Source organism: Dermacentor silvarum, chromosome 7 (assembly GCF_013339745.2).
Source record: "Dermacentor silvarum isolate Dsil-2018 chromosome 7, BIME_Dsil_1.4, whole genome shotgun sequence".
In the NCBI taxonomy this organism is placed as follows: domain Eukaryota; kingdom Metazoa; phylum Arthropoda; class Arachnida; order Ixodida; family Ixodidae; genus Dermacentor; species Dermacentor silvarum.
This window is the reverse complement of record NC_051160.1, coordinates 157,868,182-157,890,720: the sequence shown is the minus strand read 5'-3', so window position 1 is coordinate 157,890,720 and position 22,539 is coordinate 157,868,182. Positions and strand designations below refer to the sequence as shown.

At 47.0% G+C, this 22,539-nt stretch overlaps 2 protein-coding genes across 2 annotated transcripts; both read right to left on the bottom strand.

The window, feature by feature from the left end:
- Nucleotides 1-10,223: 10,223 nt before the first annotated feature.
- LOC125947240 (uncharacterized) lies at nt 10,224-16,092 on the bottom strand. Its single transcript, XM_049671653.1, has 4 exons — nt 15,766-16,092; nt 14,706-14,913; nt 11,812-12,081; nt 10,224-10,285 (listed from the first exon to the last, which is right to left on the bottom strand). Exons 1-4 carry the CDS (start codon nt 16,090-16,092, stop codon nt 10,224-10,226), a joined length of 867 nt encoding a protein of 288 aa, XP_049527610.1.
- Nucleotides 16,093-18,287: 2,195 nt separating this feature from the next.
- LOC125947032 (protein FAM200A-like) lies at nt 18,288-21,614 on the bottom strand. Its single transcript, XM_049671314.1, has 2 exons — nt 21,105-21,614; nt 18,288-20,381 (listed from the first exon to the last, which is right to left on the bottom strand). Exons 1-2 carry the CDS (start codon nt 21,169-21,171, stop codon nt 18,517-18,519), a joined length of 1,932 nt encoding a protein of 643 aa, XP_049527271.1. The 5' UTR covers nt 21,172-21,614; the 3' UTR covers nt 18,288-18,516.
- Between the last annotated feature and the right edge of the window lie 925 nt (nt 21,615-22,539).

Sequence of the window (22,539 nt, the reverse complement as noted above, 5' to 3'; positions counted from 1 at the left end):
AACTCTTCACACAAAAACTAAGATTGGTTTCATCTTTCTTGGCTCTACTCTGTAGCCAAATATAGTTCTTTTGATTACCATTAAAATGGTCACTGGTCATGCTCAGCTGAACTTATTGGACCACACCCTGCATGTATATTTAAAGGAATCGTCAATAGAGTGTAATGTTTAAGTTATGCACTGCCATTGAGAGTAACAAATGGCACTATTTTTTCTTTCAAGAACTGCCAGTAATGGCAAATCAACAACAAAATTCAGATGGCAGCACGAGGTCCTCCTGTATGCCTACGCCAACAAACACCAGGCGGACACCAATAAGAGGTAAATGACCAAACATGTTTGCATAACACAGTAGCTTGTGTTATGATACAGCTTGGGGAGCAACATCATCAGAGATGATGCACAGACCACAACAAGGAAGAAATGGTGACAGACATGACACACGAACATATATGGAATTGCAAAGAGAACAAACAGCACACAGCACTGGGACATACAAAGACATACACGGCTTGGGGTGCAAGCTCACGAGTGAGACATGATGCTTAGGGCAGAACAAGGAAGAAATAGTGACAGACATAGCGCACAAACATCTTAACACAACCACAGGTTGTGACATCTGTAGAGAAGACGATTTGTTCCTTTTCTTATGATGTAAAGTGCTTGGAATTCCGTGGAACACAACAAAGCACCCTTTAGCTCACAACAAACATTTTCTTGATTTCATCTAGCACCACAATGCGCTTTTAGAACAGTCATTTGTGTGCGCAGTCGTTATAATTGTTTCTTTGTCCTCACAAGTGTGCAGCGGTACAATGAAGCAACCATTGCGTACCTGGAGGCCCGCTCGCGACGGGAGTACGAGGTAGATAGCCGTCGCCTCCAAATTGATGAGAGGATGATGATGATGATATATGTTGTTTTGTGGCGCAAGGGCCAGCTATGGCCAAAGAGCGCCAAGACGTGGTGTACTGAGTGAGCAATGGTATGATCAATGACAGTGGATAATGTGTAGGGTGGCTGTAAAGGGGCCTAAAATCCTGCGCACTAAAGGTGCGTAAAAGACAAAAATACTAAGATCATGACAATGACGTGATAGGGGCGCAATGAATATAATATAGTATAAAAAAGTTGTAAGAGATACAAGGCACTACTGCCTCACAGAGACCCTTAGAAGCAAGGGCCTGGAGGAGAGTGCAATCCAATTATGCTGTCGCAGCAGCGTCCTCTGGAAGAGGATGCCGCTACGAATCTTTCGGGCGAAGAACTTGCAAAATGTCGAGGTCGTTTAAAAAGGCTAAAACTGAATCGTGCGGAAATATCGGGTCATTATGTAAAAACATAGCTGGGTGAAGTGGTATATTCTCTTTAAAGGCTTGAACAAAGTGCTTTTTTCTTTCAGGTTCTATTAATGGACACTGTACTAGGATGTGAAGTACAGTAAGTGCTTCCCCGCATCTAGTACAGGTTGGGGGTTCGCCTCCAGACAGCAGGTAATTATGCGTGCTGTAAGTGTGTCCTATTCTGAGCCTACAGAATAGGACATCATTTCTTCTAGATTTCGTGGTCGATGGCCAGTTTCCTAAATGGGGCTTAATTAAATGGAGCTTGTTATGAGTCTGGCCGTCCCACAAACGCTGCCAATGGACTCGAAGTCTCTTGCGTAGATATGGCTTCATATCATGAACAGGGACGGGCATAGATGTGTTGCCAGCTTTTGCCTCGACGGATGTGGCAAGCTGGTCTGCCAGTACATTTCCCTCGATGTCTCGGTGTCCTGGCACCCAGCACACCACAACATGCTGCCCAGACGCATAAATACTACATATGAATGAATAAAGCGATACTATTACGGGATTTTTGTGCCTTTTAAGAGATTTTAAAGCTTTTACTACGCTCAGCGAGTCTGTGTAGATGATTGCTTTGGGTATTTTCGAGTCCTTGATATGTTTAAGAGCCGACAGTATTGCATAAGCCTCTGCTGTAAAAATGCTCGTTTGTGGGTGCAGGGCGTCGGCATCTGAAAATGATGGGCCAACCGCTGCATAAGAGACGCCAGCATGAGACTTTGATGCATCGGTGTAAAATTCCGGACAGGAGTATTTATGCTGCAGTTCAAAGAAGTGCATTCGAATGTGTGCAACGGGGGCGTGCTTCGTAACATGTAAAAAGGACAAATCACACTCTACAATCTGCCACTGCCACGGTGCGACCTGTATAGTGGGTGTCATTAGACGATGTTCAAAAAGTGGGACATCCATTTCCTCAGCCAGACTTCTCACACGCAACGAGAAGGGCTCTCTTACTGCAGGGCGGTTATGAAAGAGGTGGGAGCTGGACAAATCATTTACGGTGGAATATGAAGGATGTTCACTGTTTGCGTTCACTCTAAGGAAATATATGAAAGCTGTGTCGGTCCTCTGCAAGTGGAGGGACCACTCATTGGATTCCACGTAAAGGCTTTCTACAGGTCTTGTCCTAAAGGCACCTGTAGACAAGCGAATACCTAGATGGTGGATGGGGTCCAGCATCTTCAACGCGGTTGGGGTGGCTGACTGATAAATTATGGCCCCGTAGTCTAGGCGTGTTCGTATGAGGCTTTTGTACACGTTTAAGAGACATTTTTTGTCGCTACCCCAAGTAGTGTGTGACAACACTTTTAAAATATTCATTGTTTTCATGCACTTGTTTTTTCGATATTTTAGGTGTGGTATGAATGTCAGCTTTGTGTCAAGAATTATGCCTAAGAATTTATGTTCCGTTTTTACAGGTAGACTCTGTCCTTGCAGGTGAATGTCGGGGTCGGGGTACAGTCCTCTCTTTCGAGAAAAAAGGACGCAGGTGCTCTTTTGTGGATTTAGGCAGAACCCATTCTCGTCTGCCCATTTAGCCACCTTGTTCAGACCAAGCTGAACCTGCCGCTCACAGATGGCAAGGTTACACGATTTAAATCCAATCTGTACATCATCGACGTACGTTGAATAGAACATGTTGCGTGGGATGCATAGACGCAAGGAATTCATTTTTATAATAAAGAGAGTGCAACTGAGCACCCCACCCTGCGGCACTCCGGTTTCCTGCACAAAAGGTCGCGATAAAGCATTGCCAACTCGAACACGGAATGTGCGATTCAGCAGATAACTTTCAATCACATTTAGCATATTACCACGTATACCAAAGTGGGAGAGGTCTCTCAGTATCCCAAACCGCCATGTGGTGTCGTAGGCCTTTTCCATGTCTAGGAATACAGACAGAAAGAACTGTTTGTGAACAAAAGCTTCGCGTATCTGCGCCTCAAGACGTATCAAATGGTCAGTGGTGGATCGACCCTCGCGAAAACCGCACTGGTATGGGTCAAGTAGTTTGTTTGATTCTAGGAAATGTAGTAGGCGACGGTTTATCATTTTTTCGAAGACTTTGCAGAGACAGCTAGTTAGTGCTATAGGCCGGTAACTCGAAACAGACGATGGATCCTTGCCCTGTTTCAGGATAGGGATCACTATGGCCTCTTTCCAGGCAGACAGGATCTCACCGGAAGACCATACAGTGTTGTAGAGGGAAAGGAGGGTTTTCTGTGTTTCATGGGGAAGGTGCTTCAGCATTTCATATATTACACGGTCAGCTCCTGGAGCAGAATTATTGCAGCAGTTTAGTGATGCCTGTAGCTCAGCTAATCTTAATGGCTCGTTATATGGCTCATGTTTTTTGCATTTTCGTTCCAGCTTCTGTCCTTCTATTCTGGCTTTGTATCGTTTAAACGTTTCGGAATAGTGCGATGAGCTGGACACTAGTTGAATATGTGCGCCCAGGAGGTTCGCTTGGTCTTCCAAGCTGTCGCCCTGTGTGCTTACCAAAGGGAGTGAATATGTTTGTCGTCCTCTTACCTTATTTACCCTGTTCCAGACTTTGGATTCATCTGTATACGAGTTTATACCTGATAAAAACTTCTGCCAGCTCTCTCTTCTGGCCTGTCGGCGCGTTCTCCTGCCTTCGGACTTTACCTTCTTAAAATTCATAAGATTCTCCGCAGTAGGAGAATCACGTAACAACCCCCAAGCTTCATTCTGTTTCTTACGAGCGTTCCTACATTCGTCGTTCCACCATGGGACACGGCGTTTGCATGCCACACCACTTATTTCGGATATGCATTTAGAGGCGGCATCAATTATGAAGGTAGTGAAATACTCAACAGCAGCATCAATTCCTAACGAAGAGATGTCAGCCCAGGAGATGCTACTAGTAAGAGTGCGAAATTTCTCCCAATCGGCTGTACCAACCTTCCATCGAGGGGCTTGTGGTGAAGACTCATTTTCTTTGGTTGTTCTAAGTAGTATTGGGAAATGATCGCTCCCGTAAGGATTTTTGATGACTTCCCATTTAAGTTCAGAAAATAGAGACGGGGAAGCTATGCTAAGATCAGTAGAAGAAAAGGTTCTGTTTGCGATACAGTAAAACGTAGGTTCCTTCTTATTCAGGAGACACGCGCCAGAGGAGAAAAGAAATTGTTCAACAAGACGACCTCGCGCATCGATACGAGAGTCGCCCCACAGACTACTGTGCGCATTGAGATCGCCAAGAACAAGATAAGGTTCTGGCAATTCGTCTATAAAGGACTGAAATTCATGTTTGTGTAAGTGGTAATGTGGGGGTATGTAAAGCGAGCAAATGGTTATGAGTTTGTTTAGAAAAACAAGTCGAACTGCCACGGCTTCAAGGGGCGTTTGTAGCTGCAAACGTTGACATGCTATGTTTTTGTGAATCACAATGGCAACGCCTCCTGATGATGCGAGAGCATCATCGCGATCTTTACGAAACGTAACATACTGTCGGAGAAAGTTCGTATGTTTTGATTTTAAGTGCGTTTCCTGTACACACAGCACTTTCGGATTGTGTTGGTAAAGAAGTTCTTGGATATCGTCGAGGTTCCTAAGAAGGCCTCTTACGTTCCACTGCATAATTTTCGTGTCCATAATGAAGTTAAATTGGTGCTGTGTGTACGAAACGAAACGTGTTTTAGCCTACAGAGCCGTTTGCGGCCCTGTAATTTTGGTTTTGTCTTTTCTAGAGCGGTCCAAAGAATTTGGCCGCTCTTTAGGTGCTGGCTGCACCACTTTGCTTGGAGTAGTGTCCATAGCCTCTTGCGAAGCGCTGGACACTCGCTCTAACGAGCGATGTGTATGTCGTGTAGCCTTCGCCTCGAGGGACGAAGGCTGTGGCCTCACCAGCCCGGAGGCCGATGGGTCCTCCTTAGCCTCTGAGCTGCGATGGCTGCTGCCAGCGCTAGTGGAGGCCTCGGGTGTGACCGATTTCGAGAGGGGCAGGGCAGCCTTAGCTGCTCCCACCATGGGGGCGGGTGGCAGTCCCCTCAGTACGCTGCGCGTGCCTTGGGCGACCGCCGGGGTCCGTCGTGATGCTGCCCCCTGTTGCACCACTTCGGCAAAAGAAGTTTTCATTGAAAATGAAGGTGAAAGACGCTGTCGTGCTTCCCTGAAACTGATGTTCTCTTTGACTTTGATAGTGATTATCTCTTTTTCTTTCTTCCAGGCTGCGCAAGATCTGGAATATGCGGGGTGGTTGCCATCGCAGTTCGCGCAATGGGCCTCAGCAGTACATTCATCAGCAGAGTGATCTTTTGTAGCGCATTTCGCACAAGTTAGTTGTCCTCGGCAGCTTTGAGAGGCATGGCCAAACCTCTGACATTTGTAGCAGCGTCGTGGATTTGGAATGTAAGGTCTTACACGCAGTTTGAGGTAGCCTGTTTCTATTGCATCCGGGAGTGTGCTAGAGCCAAATGTAAGTACTATGTGTTTGGTTGGTAATTCTTTGTTGTCGCGCCTGATTTTTATGCGTTGTACATTTATAACGTTTTCTTCTTTCCATCCATTCAGGAGTTCTTCGTCAGTCAAATCCATGAGGTCGTTGTCTGAAACCACACCCTTGACGGTGTTCATTGTTCGGTGTGCGCTGACAGATATGGTTTTATCGCCAAATGCCACCAGGTTTGTGAGTTTCTCGTACTGCATTTTGCTTTTTACTTCAATCAGAAGGTCACCACTAGCCATCTTGGTGGCTTTGTAGCCACTTCCAATGACCTCAGTGAGACATTTTGACACTAAGAAGGGTGAGATGTTTGTCGCTTTTTTGTCAGTGTTTTCACAATGAATCACGTGGAAACGTGGGAAAGTTTCAGTGGTCTTTGCGAAGAAGTTCAGGGATTCATCGGTGCGCCCTCTTTTAAAAAGAGGGCGATCAGGGAGTTTGGGGTATGAGGATGCCATACAGATTAAAATGATTTCGGCAGCGGTGCCAGCCGCCCACCGTGGAGCCCAACAAGGGGACGCGACAGGGTTGTTATGAACAAGACCTGCCAACGCCAGCTGTACACAACCACTATAACCAAATATGATATAACCAAGGTTGGCTATCTCACACAAGGTTAACCCTAGCTGCCTGGAAAATCAGAAGTTCAGAAGTGAGAAGGAGACAGGAAAGATTCAAAGTGAGAGAAAAAGACGAAGGATTGAAGAGGAGGACAGGAAAAGGCAACTACCGATTTCCCCCGGGTGGGTCAGTCCGGGGGTGCCGTCTACGTGAAGCCGAGGCCAAAGGGGTGTGTTGCCTCTGCCGAGGGGCCTTAAAGGTCCAAACACCCGGCTTCGGCTCAACCCCCAGGATCCCCTTTTCCCCGCACACGGCTAAGCCACGCACGGTTAAACGCGGGAGGGTCCGACCCTCATGTGCTCGGGTCTGTGGTGTCGCAACACACCAAACGCCTGCTGACGCAGACGCCCCTGCGGGGTTGATGAGAGGAGGCTGCAGCTCCAGATCCAGCAGCACTCAGACACAGTGAGGCTGCAGGAAATGGAAATGAAAGAGCGCCAGGAGGACAGAGAAGCACAAGCCGAACAGCAGCGCCTACAAATGCAAGAGCGTCCAGATGGAGAGAGAGGCGCAAGCTGAAGAGCGGCGCCTCATGGCTGCCGAGCGCAGAACTCACATACAGCACCAAGAATCGCAGCTGCAAATAATCAATGATTTATTTAATCAAATAAAGAAATAGGCAGTTGCTCTATACTATCTGGGTTAACATGGAGGCTATGCCACGTATCCCACTCGTTATAGGACCAGCTGTCCTTGGTGCGGTGCCATACCCACCCTAATACATATCACCTGGGAGTGCACTAAGCGCCCTCGTAGGCCAAATACCTGTAACTATCCGAGTCTAGGCTGCAGATAAAGCAGCACTACGACACCATGAGGATGAAGGAGATGGAAATGCAAGAGCGCCAGACAGAGCGAGAGGCGCAAGCTGAGAGCGGTGCCTCATGGCTGCCGAGCGCAGAACTCACATACAGCACCAAGAATCGCAGCTGCAAATAATCAATGATTTATTTAATCAAATAAAGAAATAGGCAGTTGCTCTATACTATCTGGGTTAACATGGAGGCTATGCCACGTATCCCACTCGTTATAGGACCAGCTGTCCTTGGTGCGGTGCCATACCCACCCTAATACATATCACCTGGGAGTGCACTAAGCGCCCTCGTAGGCCAAATACCTGTAACTATCCGAGTCTAGGCTGCAGATAAAGCAGCACTCCGACACCATGATGAAGGAGATGGAAATGCAAGAGCGCCAGACAGAGCGAGAGGCGCAAGCTGAGAGCGGCGCCTCATGGCTGCCGAGCGCAGAACTCACATACAGCACCAAGAATCGCAGCTGCAAATAATCAATGATTTATTTAATCAAATAAAGAAATAGGCAGTTGCTCTATACTATCTGGGTTAACATGGAGGCTATGCCACGTATCCCACTCGTTATAGGACCAGCTGTCCTTGGTGCGGTGCCATACCCACCCTAATACATATCACCTGGGAGTGCACTAAGCGCCCTCGTAGGCCAAATACCTGTAACTATCCGAGTCTAGGCTGCAGATAAAGCAGCACTCCGACACCATGAGGATGAAGGAGATGGAAATGCAAGAGCGCCAGACAGAGCGAGAGGCGCAAGCTGAGAGCGGCGCCTCATGGCTGCCGAGCGCAGAACTCACATACAGCACTAAGAATCGCAGCTGCAAATAATGAATCATTTCTTTAATCAAAGAAATAGACATGAACAGAAAATTGTCAACCACACAACTGCATCACAAAGCTACTTAATGCTTCACTATACAATATGAAGAACGCAGATGAAAAACCAGATGATGCAACTGCACACCCTTGAACAACCTATTACAGCAGATACACACTGGCAGTCTTTGAGCAGAGTAGCTCACTCATCTGTATTATGAAGGCACAACGTAGCACCCGCATGACTGCTGCTCTGACAGTTACCAACATTTCTGGTGTTCAATGCACGACGTGGATTATGTAACTGTAGGCATAAATATTTAAAGTGATTGCGTGTTACACCATATTATATAATTGTATACATTGCATTTAGTTGTACACAAGTAATGAACTGCTCCACAATAGCGTCATTTGACATGGATTCGAACACGCTGGTTGGGTCTGCAACAAGTACGGAATGTGTGTTGGAAGTTGAAATGGTAAAGCTGGCATTATGGTGGAACATACAAAACATTAATACCCTATGAAATGTGTGAAAAGCTGGCTGTGCTGTAGTGAACTATTTCAGGTAATGGTCCCACTTGCTATATGCTTCTATGTGGCATTCCCTACCTGCAATGTTCTAGCGCCATCGACGCGATTGCCCTAGGAAAGACGAGGTCAGGCGAGGGCACGAGAGGTGTGGGAGCTCGGCTGTGCTCATGTGCTCCACAATTGGTGACCGCGGAGATCTGGATCAATGCGCAACTTGTGCCTGGTAATAGCCACTCGTCTGACCGACCGCTAACAGCGACGAGTGGTCATGGCCTCTTCTACAAGGTCACTGGCCAACGCTTCCTGATCGACACAAGTGTACAGGTCAGCATTCTACCTGCTACACGAGCGGATCGCACAGTTGCTCCCATTCTCTACATGCATGCCGTGAATGGAACTCGAATTCCGGTATTTCAACAACGCTCGCTCACACTTAGCCTGCGTCTGCGAAGAACGTTCGGATGGTTGTTCACTCCAACCGAGGCTCACTACAGCAGCTTTGGTCGAGAGTTGCCTGGAATTTACCTCACCATCCGTCACTTTTGCCATATCTTCAAAGGCCGACCCTTTTCCATCTTCACAGATCACAAGCTCTTGACGTATGCGCTTTACCAAGAGTCGTCGACACATATGCCACGAGAAATCTGCAATCTCTTGTTTATATCTGAACTCTCCACTGACATCCGACATGTCAACGGCGACCAGAATGTGCCTGCTGACACCCTCAGCCGTGTCAACACCGTGACACCACCTGCATGTCCTGCACCACTCAATGCGCAGACACTTGCTGTACACCAAGTTAATGAACCTGAGCTCCTTCAACTGTGCTGATCCAAAACAGCACTGTGGTAGGGCAATATCCTGCTTGATGGTACCACACTCGTCTGCAACACTCGTACGGGCAAACCAAGACCATACGTACCCAGCATGTTATGCAAACAGCTTTTCGACACGCTGCACCAGCTCGATCACCCCAGCATGCCAGTTTCTTCAACCTCATAATTGTTTTGACATTGCTCACGTTGACATTGTCAGACCACTACCACCGTGTCAGGGATTTCGCTACCTGCTCGCCTCTATCGACAGGTTTACCCGTTGGGAAGAAGCAAGGCAACTTCAAGACAGCTCTGCTACCACGGTTGTAGCAGCTTTTGTCACAACATGGGCTAGCAGCTTCGGATGCCCTATCAAAATTGTTCCTGACAATTCGAGTCGGCTCTTGCAAGAGCTCCTGTGCTTGCTCGGTACGAATCGTCTGCGCACAGTCAGCTACCACCCCCAAACCAATGGCCTCGTGGAACACTTCCATTGACAGCTTAAGTCAGCGCCGATTGCTCATGTCACACCACTGCAATGTTTTCAACGTCTACCACTGGTATTTCTGGGTATTTAGTGCGCCTAGAAGTCGGAATCAGGTGCTCAAGCGCGGAGCTTGTCTACGGTACTCTGCTTCGTCTGCCCGACGACTTCTCACCATAACCACCTTCGGCTGCTTTGTCTATTCACAACTATGTGCACTTTCTACACAACCTGTTCCGGTATCTAAACCCCTGTCCGATGTGTCCAGTTCCAGCACCACACCTTACATTTCAACTCACCTTGCCAACGCAACCCATGACTTCATGCACCATGGACCTGTTCGGCCTGCCCTCCACCCACACTACCTCGGACCCTTTCCTTTACTGAAGAGGTGCGAGTCCACATACATTGTGGACATTCATGGCAAACCTGACACCATCGCACTTGACCAGCTGAAGCCAGCCTACTGCGAGGCAACTCCCACAGTTGCATGCCTCAATTCAGCCCCGGACATATCCCTTTCTGGTCAGAGCTTACATTACTTCAGTCCGCTGAGTTTCATGGAGGTGCTGATAACGTTCGCAGATCATGCTTTTCTCTAGAGGGGAAGCTATGTAGCCCCATCGACGCAACCACCCTAATAAAGAAGACGAGGTCAGGCGAGGCCACGAGCAGTGCGGGAGCTTGAATGACGATGAGAACCGAAAAACAAACAACAAGAAAATAGCAGTTGAGTTTGAGCTCTTGTGCTGGAACGTCTCATCTCTGTCGTGTGCTCCACGAAGTAATGGACTGTGGAATGTGACTTGGCGAAATCATCAAATACAGAAAGTGCATAACGCCACTAGAAGTGCAGCAAAAGTGGGAAAAAAAGGGAGGCGGGGCTTACGACTTTGAAGTAATACATTGCTTTGGGTATGGTAGGAGAGAAGGCATGTAAGGATTGTCACTCGAAAATGCTAGTTGAAGCTAAGGGGGGAGGGTGGCTTGCACCCTGGCAGCATGACAATGCAGTATTTCAATTTATCCTGTCTCCTCAAATATTGAACCAACTGAAAAAATTATTGTGGAATAATACTGCCAGCATGGTGCCTTACAACTTGAAGTGTACTCCAAAATTTCACATGGGCCTAGTCTGAGGCACCTCTAAATGAGTACTAGTTAATGTGTCATGACACAATGACGCAGATAGTCGTTACACAGGCCAGCATAGTGCAATCTTTTGATGCTCGCCACGCTCGCTCTGTTGCCTCCTATGCTGGTACTGCTTGCAAGGGCTGATGCAGCAGCATAGCAGAGTGAGCAAGTGTCAAAACGCCAAAGTCCCATGTGGCCAACTTCTGTTTCATGACATCACGACATAGTAAAAATGAAAGTTCCTGTAGAAAAATAGAATCTTATAGTCTTTATGCTGCTCTCAGGCTTTGAACCATTTTTCTTCTAGGGCTTTAGAGGCCCCGACTTTCATATAAGGAAGAAAATAAGCCTTAAAATAACATGCCAGTACGCCTGGTAAATGTGTCTTAGACGAAACCCCCCCTTAGCTTACACATTTTGAATGCTCCTGGGGCCGTATTCTGAAATGTTCCACTTCGACGATAGTTAGCCTTTCGCCTTCAGGCTCACGCTGATTGGCTGGTTGAGCAAAATTGAATGACGCTGGGCTCAACGAGCCAATCAGCTCATCCAATTTTGCTGAAGCAGCCAATCAGTGCACGCCTGAAGGCAAAAGGCAAACTATCGTCGAAGTGGACATTTTAGAATACGGCCCCTGTATGTGCCTCTTGCATGACACACGGCACCAAGTACTCATCAAGTGAAGGGAGGCAAAGATCAAAAAAGTCGCACACTTGACTGCCGTACAGACATGTGTGGCAGTTGGCAAGAAGTGTTGCCACACGGTACATACGTCCGACTCGCTGACGCGACATTTTTTTATTCTTGTGGAAGTGCACAAAGGCAAACTCTGTGGCAACCTTGCCAAACCTCCACTCCACAGCTTGCCGCACCCTGCTCATCCTCTTATTGAAAAATGCCTCGTAAGGTTGCAGGGTGGTGCCTCCAAACGGCTTGTATAGGAGTGGGAGCAAAGGGTAGGCAGGGTCGCCATAAATCACGAACTTGTTGCCCATTGTGACCTTCTCGAGGTTTTCATATAACTTGGTTGCCTTGAGAATGCCTGAAATGGAGTAGTGTTTTTAAGATCCTGCATAAACAGTGGTGATATTCTTACATTAACATAAAACTACACACACAAAAACATATTTCATTATGAAGTGCACCTATATTATATGAAAGTTGCATCATGCAATATTGCAAATAAGTTGAAATATTAAAATTTGGGTCGGCCTGCTATGCTCACACTCTCACAAAATAAAACTTGCAAAAATGAAGAAACTTTTGTTTCATAAAGCAGAGTATTAAATCCAAATTGGATACTGTGAGCACAGTTGCAAACAATGAATTGCTAAACATGCCTACATTTAATAATCAGGCTGTAATGCACTATGGCTCATGCCACTGCAAAACAACCACGTGTGCTTTATTATGTACGATTATCCCTCATGCAGACATTCAACTGTGCCAGTCGTGCACAATGAAATATGAGCTAGTGCAACAGAGTTCGCACCCTGTTCTACACAACCTGCACACATGAAATATCTATGGCTTCGGCAGTTATCACTATCCAGCAAGTGCATACCAAGAAACTTAATCTCTGCTCTGATGAAAAATAACTGTAGGAGGTAAATTATGTGTGTAAAGCGCAAATCGCTAGTGTTGCATGACTGATTTTCAAGGGCAGCCATCCACAAGATTTTGATCAACCACTATGAATGCTATACTGAAAAGCTGTGGCAGCTGTACTGGTTTGAATAATCCCTTGGCTTTTACTGCAGCAGTAGTTATGAGCTAGAAAATAAGCTTGTGCTGTCATGTTAAAGCGGAAGAGCCACAGCAAGGGCCTCCATATGAGAGGGCAGGCTGGAGAGATGGAAGCCAACTAAGCATTTATGATCTTCAACTCTACCCCTCAAAACTTTAACCAACTCTCCAGCAATTTTGCTAAACCAGTTAAATTATATGCTGTTAAGCAATGTTCCTTCCTAGGTGTAATTTTATACTCCATGTAAAATAAACATATTTTGCACCTGAAACTAAAAACAACCTATGGGATAAGAATCCTAATCAATGCGCGACATTACTTAGCCATCATACTTTGCTATCGTTGTAGTATGCCTTCATTCACAGTCATATTGCTTACTGTGTATCATCCTGGGGTAATACATATCTATCTGGTTAATCACTTTCACTCCTTTCGGAGCGAGCACACTTGCACTCCTTCAGGAGCATAAAATCCTTCCTTGATCGCCTTAAGGTTAAATATTATGGTTATGCTTTACGGTTAAATATACGCAATAATCACGCTATTCAAGACAAGAAAGAACCTCATTCCACTTAATGTATTTGACAAGGTAAACCTTTATGATTACGATAACACCAGGCCTGCTTTCAATAACAACTTCTTGCTACCAAACCTATGCAGTAACTATGGACAACACACGGCGAAATTTGCAGCTGTAGCATTTTACAATAACTTGCCCAATGATATAAAACTATGTTCATCCTTTGTTACATTTAAGAAAAAAAACTAATCATGTTTCTAATATGCGGTTCAGTTGATAATTCTTATGTTTGCTATTACCATTTTGTTGTACGTGAATTATGTTTAACAGTTGAGCTTACTGATCGCCGCTAATTTATGATCACAGTTGCTTACTCACATATTTTCATGCACCTCAGAACTGGAGGTTCCCTCACAGCCTAGAGTTATGGGACCGCCTCCTGTATATTCAGCCTAATATATATTGTACCACCTTTGTAAATAATAAACCTTCTTTGATTTGAAGACACATTGCAGTTGCAACGTGACATTCTGCTTGGTGCGTTGTTTTGAAGCCAAATGTTAAGCTTGTCAAGGCGTCAATGTGCAGAGGATGCATGTATTTTTGTATGGTCCATCAGCATGTCTGCCAGCAAACGATTACTCCAACAACTATTTTATTCCTGCTGAGAAAAAGTGGCACATTGCTTCACCATGCTATAAGTTTAATTGCTACAGCCAAAGCATGACACACATGTGCAGATATGGTTTCCTAGCATCAAATTTTCCACGACCTGATGCATGTTTCCCTCTTTCTACTTGCACGTCTTTCTAGGTTGTTGCAACCCAGTGGTTGCCTCACTAATTATCATAGAACAGTGATGCACTATTTTTGCAATTCATGAGCTGGAAAGTAGCTCTTTTTTATGATCTGTCCATGTATTTCAGCTGTCAGGCCAAGCATCTACGGGAAAACTTTCATATCACAAAGATCTGCAATTCTGTAGCTGAGTACAGCAAGCAGTGCACAAGCCAGAAAGAAAACCAATGGGCTCTGCAAATGCCGACAAACTTAGTTCAGGGCTTTTCAGTTATTGTAAGTGAAAGCAGCTACTTCACCATGAAACAAATCAAAAGATTGGCAAATTTGGTGCCAATGTCTGAAGGCATACTCCAAATAAATTAATACAGATAGTCAATTACCTCTCAAACGATGGGGGCGAAATTCAACAACCTCTGTGTACTTAGATTTAGGTGCACGTTAAAAAACCTCAGGTTGTCCAAGTTTTCCAGAGTCTCCCACTACAGCGTGCCTCATAATTGGATTGCGGTTTTGGCACGTAAAACCCCATAATTTTTTTTAATTACCTCTCCAACTATATGTGCACAGTTCCTCAAGCTTTCAGGTTATGCGCACTTACCCGCATCATGACGCCGCCCCTTGAAAGGCCCATCCAGTTGGCAAATGATTCCATTTGGGCACATCACAGCCTGATACTTTTGCACTTGGTGCCTCTTGTGCCCTGAAAAGTGTTCTTGCTGCTCAACTGTCGGGCGACAAATTTGACGTGCTGTGCCGTCTATAAACCCCCAGCAATTGTCCAGCGGGGCACCTTTTGCATGGACAGCCTGAGAAGAAGAAAGGAAAACAGCAGAAAATTGAGTATAGGAGGAAGCTTGAAAAGATATGCTGCCGCATAGAAGTTAAGGGCCGTAAAGCAAGCACACCTTGTCACACCAAGTTGCTCACTTGCAATGGTTACATAATTTGTCCCCCCCCCTCTTTTTCTAATGTGCAAGTGGCACCTTTAACACACATCTCTGACATGTTAAAAAGGCTAACAGACATGGTGATGCAGCGTAACGGATTTATTTCAGTGAGGTCCTCAAGGAAACTTATCTCTATCATGTATGGTGTGCAGATTTGTGTATGCCATTTGTGTTTACCTGTTATAAGCAGAAGTGGCAAATGAAAGGCCACGTTCATTGAACTTTGGCTGTATTGAGCCTCCCCTAATCAATGCGCCTTCCTTTCACTTCAGTGTGCTTCATATTGCTACAGGCAGCTATTCTGCTGAAGGCACAGCCAATTTCACGATCGTGACTGGCTCCATCCAGCCAGTAGCGCAAAGGAGAGAATCTCAATTGAGATTTTCGATCCAGATTGCGCTTGATTTCGACCGAGTGCCAGTTTGACCGAGTTATCAGACCTGCCGCGTTCGTGGGAACAACTTTTCATTTCTCGTAACGCTTAAATTTGCATGTAATTCGGGCCGTTTAATGTTATGCAGGAAAACTAATGACTGCACGAGAGACTAATTATGATGAATCATTAGAAAATGCACAAATAAAACATCCTACTGCATGTCTTTCTTTTTATTACGGAGTGTCGAGTGCCTTCGAATAAAGCTGCGTAATGTTGACACATTTATCGACAGTGCATAATTCGCGTCTGAAGGGAGTTATACCAGTACGACTCACCTCAGAGAAGTTCTCGATGGCGAGCAAGTTCAACCATTGGTGCGTCGTCAGGTCAGCGAGTAGATGGTCGAAGTGGTACTCGATGTGCGCTAACACTGTTGACACCACGCTCGATAGCACAGAGCTGTGCCTATTGAACAGTAGCTCGAGCTCGCACAGACGGTTCGGGTAGGCTAGGCGCCGAAGCGTAATGCAGAGCGCCTCGTTGCCTGAAACACGGACGCGCTGGGCGCTGACGACCTCTTCCGGAATCTGAAGAGTTGATACCAGGTCACGGAAGTCGATCTTCTCAAACCGAAACATGCGGTAGAACACGTCGTTGTCCATCGCCTCCACGTCCAGAAAACCGTGCTCGTTCAAGGTGCGCCGTGGCGCTGGCTCCGGTTGCAAAAGACAAAGATCGTCAATTTCTCTACGCGACAGGGCGTGCAATAGCAAGTCGTCGCTAAGGACGCTGTAGTTTGACATTTGCACTTGAACTCCTCTGTGCCGTGTTCAATGAGAAAAAAACGTCTTAAAAAACTGAACACTAGATTGCACTGCAGAAGCCTAACAGTGTAACCTAACCAAGTTCAGCGAACCGTTGCAGTCGCGTTGAGTGAGGATAAGAGTCAGCCAGTTAATCACGGACGCATGCACGCACCTACAAAACATATCAGGAATATCACAGCAAAATGAAATACCGCTATTCATAGGTTTATGGCTACTTCTAAAAAAACTAAAAAAATATTAACAAAAATAACTATTTTGTTCTCGGCACGTAGCTGCTTTAGTTTTCAAGGTCTGAATATAAGCCACTATCATCATCGTCATATTACCGTTCCGTATCGAACAACCGCGCAGCTAAATCGTTTTGGGTCGTCGCGGTACGGTAAGACGGAACGGTAATACCGTACCGTATACCGCACTTACCGTACGGTAACTTGGCACTGTTAAAACTCTCTATTAACGCCTCCACCTGCTCTTCCAGCACGGCCCGCTTTTCCCGCTCTTCTTGTAGCTCGCCAGCTATCCGCTTTACCAGGACGGCCTCGGCCCGCTCCCTGTGAAGCAACTCGCAGATCCGAGTTTCGAGCTTAATTCGCCGCTCTCGCTCCATCATCAGCTCCCCTTTGAGCTATTCCACACTAGCTGCCCATTCCCCTTCCATCCGCCGCACAGCCCTCTTAAATCCTTCACACGACCTGCACGCGAAGCTAGCCTCCTCAGCGTGGGCTAAACTGGCGAAGTGTGTCTCGTCCAAATAACACCAACGTTTGCACTCCTCGCACTGCACCAGCTCGTCATCACCCCTGTCCTTCATAGCCTGCCGCACCATTGTCCAGACGACCACCTAACGAGAAAGCCCACCAAAATACCTGAACAAAGCCCCACGGTAAGCCGTACGGCAAACTAGCTATCCGGCCACATCCGCTAACTTCCCTACCGCGGTTTAAATCTGCCGCTTTACACTGCTTTCACCATGCAACACGTGCGCCACAACCCGCTTCCAAAAAAAAAAAAACTAACCAAGAAACTAAAAAAGCATGAAAAACAATATATATAGATAGCTCGGGTACCCTAACACTTCTATCAACCAAATAAAAATAAACAAAAATTGAACTTATTCATTGGCATGCTGCTCCTGATGCGCTGAGCTCCACTCGGCCACGACCGTCTTGTTCGGCTTCACTGAAGAGAGTGAAGCCGAACGAGTGAAGCCGAACAGGACGGCCGCCGCTCGGTGGTCGCGCTCGAGGGGAGCGGGAGCCGTCGCAGCCGGCGGGTAGGCGGGGGCGCCATCTTGTGCCGTGGGTGGGGACGAGGAGGCGGCCGTCTAGAGGTCACTCTACGGCCGTCTCTCTTTACAAGAATGAGAAGAAAGAAATTGAAAGGGAAAATCTGTACGATAACATAAAGGGCAGTGCGTTGCTATTTGAGGCTCGAGCCGGTTGCCTAAGGACGAAAACATATCGGAACAAATATTCGGAACTACACGAGACATGTGCATGCTGCAGTAACGATCCAGAAACCACTCAGCACATCCTGATGGAATGCGACGGGATCCACCCAGCGAGAACCGTAGGTAACGTGCAACTCCCAGAAGCGCTTGGTTTCAAAGTGGAAGGAAACAAACAGATCAGCCGTAGAGATAAGCAAGAGACGATTGGAGTGCTGGTGGAAAAAAAGTTGCAGTGGCTTAGCTCGGCTATGCCAGGATATACGTAGCGTTAGCAAAGGTTCAGCTGATTATTCTTAGCTTTCCTGGTTGTCTCCTACGCTCAACCGCTAATTGCCAGGCAACTACTTCGAGATCCGATGAGTCAAGCCTCTCCGTTCTTCTGCGCTGTTGAGCAGCATTTGCGCTCTCCTTGCTCTCCTTCTCCATGGCTATACCACACTGGCAAACGCCAGTCAGAAGCGCAGCGGCTCGAGCCCAGCGCAGTGTCAGACGGCGACTGCACAGCGAGCGCGCGCCGGCGCCAGTGCGTCCAGGGTTGCCAGATCCTCGAAGAGAAAAAGAGCCACAAAATTGACCAATGTAGCCAGAACAGTAGCCAACTGGCAGCCGTTATTTTATTTTGGAGCCAGAAAAGTAGCCAAACGTGATTTCAGTTTAGCTGAATTATCACCACGCATTTACACTTAACAATACAAAAATATATATCACAGTAATGTTTATCACATCACAGTAGAATAAAAAAATGACCAGGTGACTTCCTGGGGGAAGCATTGAGACTAGAAAATTGACAATTAATGTTGCACTGACAGTCAAGTGTACATATTCGAGTTCACTTTTGCCAGCATGGCCCGCGGTACTGTAAATGTAGAACTTGTAACACCTTTCAGACGTAGTCCAAATTTGATCCTGATGATCGCGAGGAGAAGTTCGTGCGACATTCCATTCCTTAAGTCGCTTTTTGTGAGAGCCACAGCAGAAAACACTCGTTCCGCTTCCGCGTTAGATATAGGGAGAACAAGGAGTTTCATTGCGCCGTCTGCAATGTCTTGCATTGGATTAGCACCTGATGCATCCCGGTAGGTGTATATTTTGGTCCAGAATTCAATTGCTGGCATGTCGGCATTCACATCCTCAACTTGACGAAGGTGCCGTACTTGCTCCTCAATGCGGTGCTCGGGGCAACCAAATACGTCTTTTGGCAACGTTTTCAAAGCATTCATCGCATTCGCCCCCAAAACAGATGACGGACTAATAGCTCTCAGCTTCCGCACCAAAGACGTAGCATTCGGAAGACGTTTCTGAAGATCAGAGGCACAAGCCTTAAGAAAAGCAAAGCAACGTCGTTTTAGTGAGTGTTGCTCTTCAGTTGTGAGGCGTATATTGCTGACGTGGTCAGTGAAGCTGCCACCAAAATCTACGTCATCTAGGCCTAGGAAGATTGACTCAAGGTTCATTAGGTCAATGTCGCAGATGCTCACTTCATCATGATGTCGTAGCACAGATGGCTTTAGTATCCTTGCCACAAGGCGTTTGTAAAGCTTTTGCAGCTCTTCGAAAACGCCGAGCGGGTCTACATCTTCTCCTTGGAAAAGCTTGTTCACTCTCTTGAGGTCAGTAAGAAGTGGCTCTAAAAAGAGAAGGTATGCGCGGTTCCTCTCGTCATGATACATTTCTTTAAGGAGGCGTACACTGTACGCCTTGTCAGGAACAGACGCAAAGTGCTTCTTTAGGACATCATATTGAGCTAGTATTCTCTCGATACAGTCAGCAATCGCTAACCACCTTGTGGCAGAGGGCGATAGAATCTTTAATGGTTCATTCTTTTCGTGCATTGTATTGCTGTCGCTGTATAGACTCCTGTATACAGCCTGCCGTGAGCTGCTGTGTGCAAAGTAATTGTGGGTTTCGTGGATCATAAATTCTAGGCTCGCTGGCATCGCCTCCATCGCTTTAGAAGCAACCAGGTCCAATGAGTGACACGCACACTTCACAAGTGTAATCGAAGGGTTATCGTCCCTCATTTTCTTCCATAGAGAGTTATTGCGGCCGCACATGGCGTTTGCGCCATCCGTTGCAAGTCCAATGCAATGTTTTGGATCTAGCTCACTGTCACGGAGTGCCCATTGTACTGCATTGTAAATGGTATCTGCTTTTCCATCTTCAGTCTCCACCAAGTGCAAAAAAGTAGTGGTTATTTTTTTCGCAGTTGCACTGTAATACCGTACAGACACACATACCAGTTTTCTGACTGAAACGTCGGTCGACTCATCGACCAACAGCGAATAAGGCTGTTTTGAAATGTCCTTCTGTAGATATTCGGCGAAATATGGTGCCAGGACTCCAATGATTAGGGCTGTGCACTTTGTTCGGTGCATCACGAGGTCGAACTTGAGCTCTCCTTTGAGTAGATCTGAAAGCTCATCCACACATCTTATCGGCATGTGGCAAGCTGTGAAAAGAGCGATTTTAAGAGCGCATCTTTTTTGTTCTTCGTCAAACGCAAGAGCAGGCGCGAGAACATCTCGCAACCGGTGCTGGTCGCTTGGTGCCACTCTTGTGCGGTGCTTTCTTGTTTCGGCATGCTTAGTCAGGTCCGCGTAGTGTGCCCGTACCTCACAGGAGCAAACCTTGCACCGTGCGAAGGCTTGGCCACTTTCTGCAGGGGCAATCCAGTCTGCAGGATAAATAAATTACCCACATTCAACACAGTGTTAACATTTAAAATGTCAAGTAATAATTGTGGTTTACGTCCCAAAGCAACGACATGATTATGAGAGACGTCGTAGTAACGTGCGCCTAAATCTAAGTATACGGACCCCTAACATTTACCCTGCATGAAAAATGCGACCTCTGAAGCGGGAATTGAACCCGCAACCTTCAGGTCAACAGACGAGCACATAACCACTAGAACACCACGTCGGGTTTAAATCGTCAAGCTTAGCGTGTAACAAATATTCAGGCTATGCATGTGTGTCTTTTCGCCCTATTATTCTTACTCATCTTATTGATGAAGAAGCTACGCATATCCAGCAACGTATAAACCGAGATACCAACCAATGCCATGCTTTTCGTCGTCTCGATATATATATACGACGACACAAGACATCACGGCGAGAAGTTTTCATTTGCTTGCGATTCCCTGTCAGCAACACACCACCAACGCTTACCTTCTACGTACAACGTAAAACGTTCGGACTCTACCTAAAGCTAGAACACAGCCCTTTATCATGCCTACGCGAGACTATCCGCTCAGCGTTTGCGGAGGGAAGTCCGACAGCACGGGTGGACTCGAACGGCCGAAGGTGCAGGCGAAAGTTTAGTTTAAAGTATCGTTGCTGCATGACAGCATTACAATTTAATCCGAAAAGTACCGTTAACTTTTTGAAAATGTTCCTACCTTTTAGCTTTGGGTCCTCCAGCCACTGTTGCCGAAACATCCTTCGTGCAGTGGCGTGCTTGCCCATGGCTGAGCTGTAGTTTCGACTTTTGTTGAACCGGTGCACATGGACCGCGCCGCGCGCGGCCACCAGGCCCACCACACATACAACGCAGAACTATAGCGGCTAGCAAGACTGAACGAGTACCGCGCCAGCTACGTTACAGTGTTGCCTAACCTAGATGAGTTCCATTAATAATGTGAAGAGCATGGCGGCCGTGACGTGTTTCGGGCGCACGCAATTGTTTCCTGTATACAGAGTACACAAAAGCCATTACACCGAGGGAGCCGCAGCCGGCAGTGCGAATGAACACTTATTTTGTGATAGTTGCGCTACGTTTTAGCGTATATTAGCTGTTTATGCCGGTGCCAGAACAATAGCCAAAAAGTAGCCAAGTAGCCAACGTCATTTTTTTGTCGCCGCGGCCTTTTAAAAGTAGCCAATTTGGCGTAAAGTAGCCAAATCTGGCAACCCTGAGTGCGTCTACCACGGCTACGACGTCACTCCTCTGGAATGCGCAGACCGGCGGCGGTGAGTCGCGCGCGGCGGCGGCGGAGTGCGCGAGAGGTGCCGGCTCCGGTGGCTCCGGTGCGCAAGCCGTGTCACATCACTGATCCTTGCGCATGCGCAGCACGGCTGTTGATGTGCCGCGCGAAACGGGCTTGGCTAGGCCAGTGTAGCTAACGCTACAAAAAGCAGGGAAAAGATGGATACGACCTGATCTCTTAAAATCATAGGCAGCGGCACAAGGTAAATTTTTGAAAAATAAAAATAATAATGAGAGGTATACACAAATGCTAGATAAATAATATGTATAGTATACCTGATTAAATCAAACAGGCTAGGTGACTATTTGTCGCCGCCCCGTTTCAAAGGGGATGCCAATAAATCATCATCATCATCTCCGGGGTGTCGATAGGCGCGCCCTCTCTGGAGGAGAGCGCGAAGGAGGGAGCCGACGGTTCGCCGAGCGTCCGTGGAGCGGCGGTCGCGCTCGAGGGGAGCGGGGGGGGGGGGGGCGTATTTCCAATTACTAGTAATACAGCGCTCGACCGCTGGCGCCACGCTGCGCCGCTGGCGCGTACCATGTTTCTAGCCGCCGCCGTTCGAACGGAGGAGGCGTTGACGGAGAAAACGCGGGGCTGGTGGTGACTAGCCTGCTGTTGGGATCGGTGGTATTATAAACGCATCACTGTTTTGATGATTCAAATATAATCTCACTATCAGGGAGGGAGCAGTCTACTTGACTGGAGCAGTATTTTATTATTTGGGGTGTTGCTACGCTGCGCTCCGCAACACCCCAACGACCGCCGCTTCGCGTCGGCGCCCGGGGTTCATACGACCGCGCTGGCAAACAGAGAGGAAAAAAAGGAAAAGCGTGATATTGCCACACCT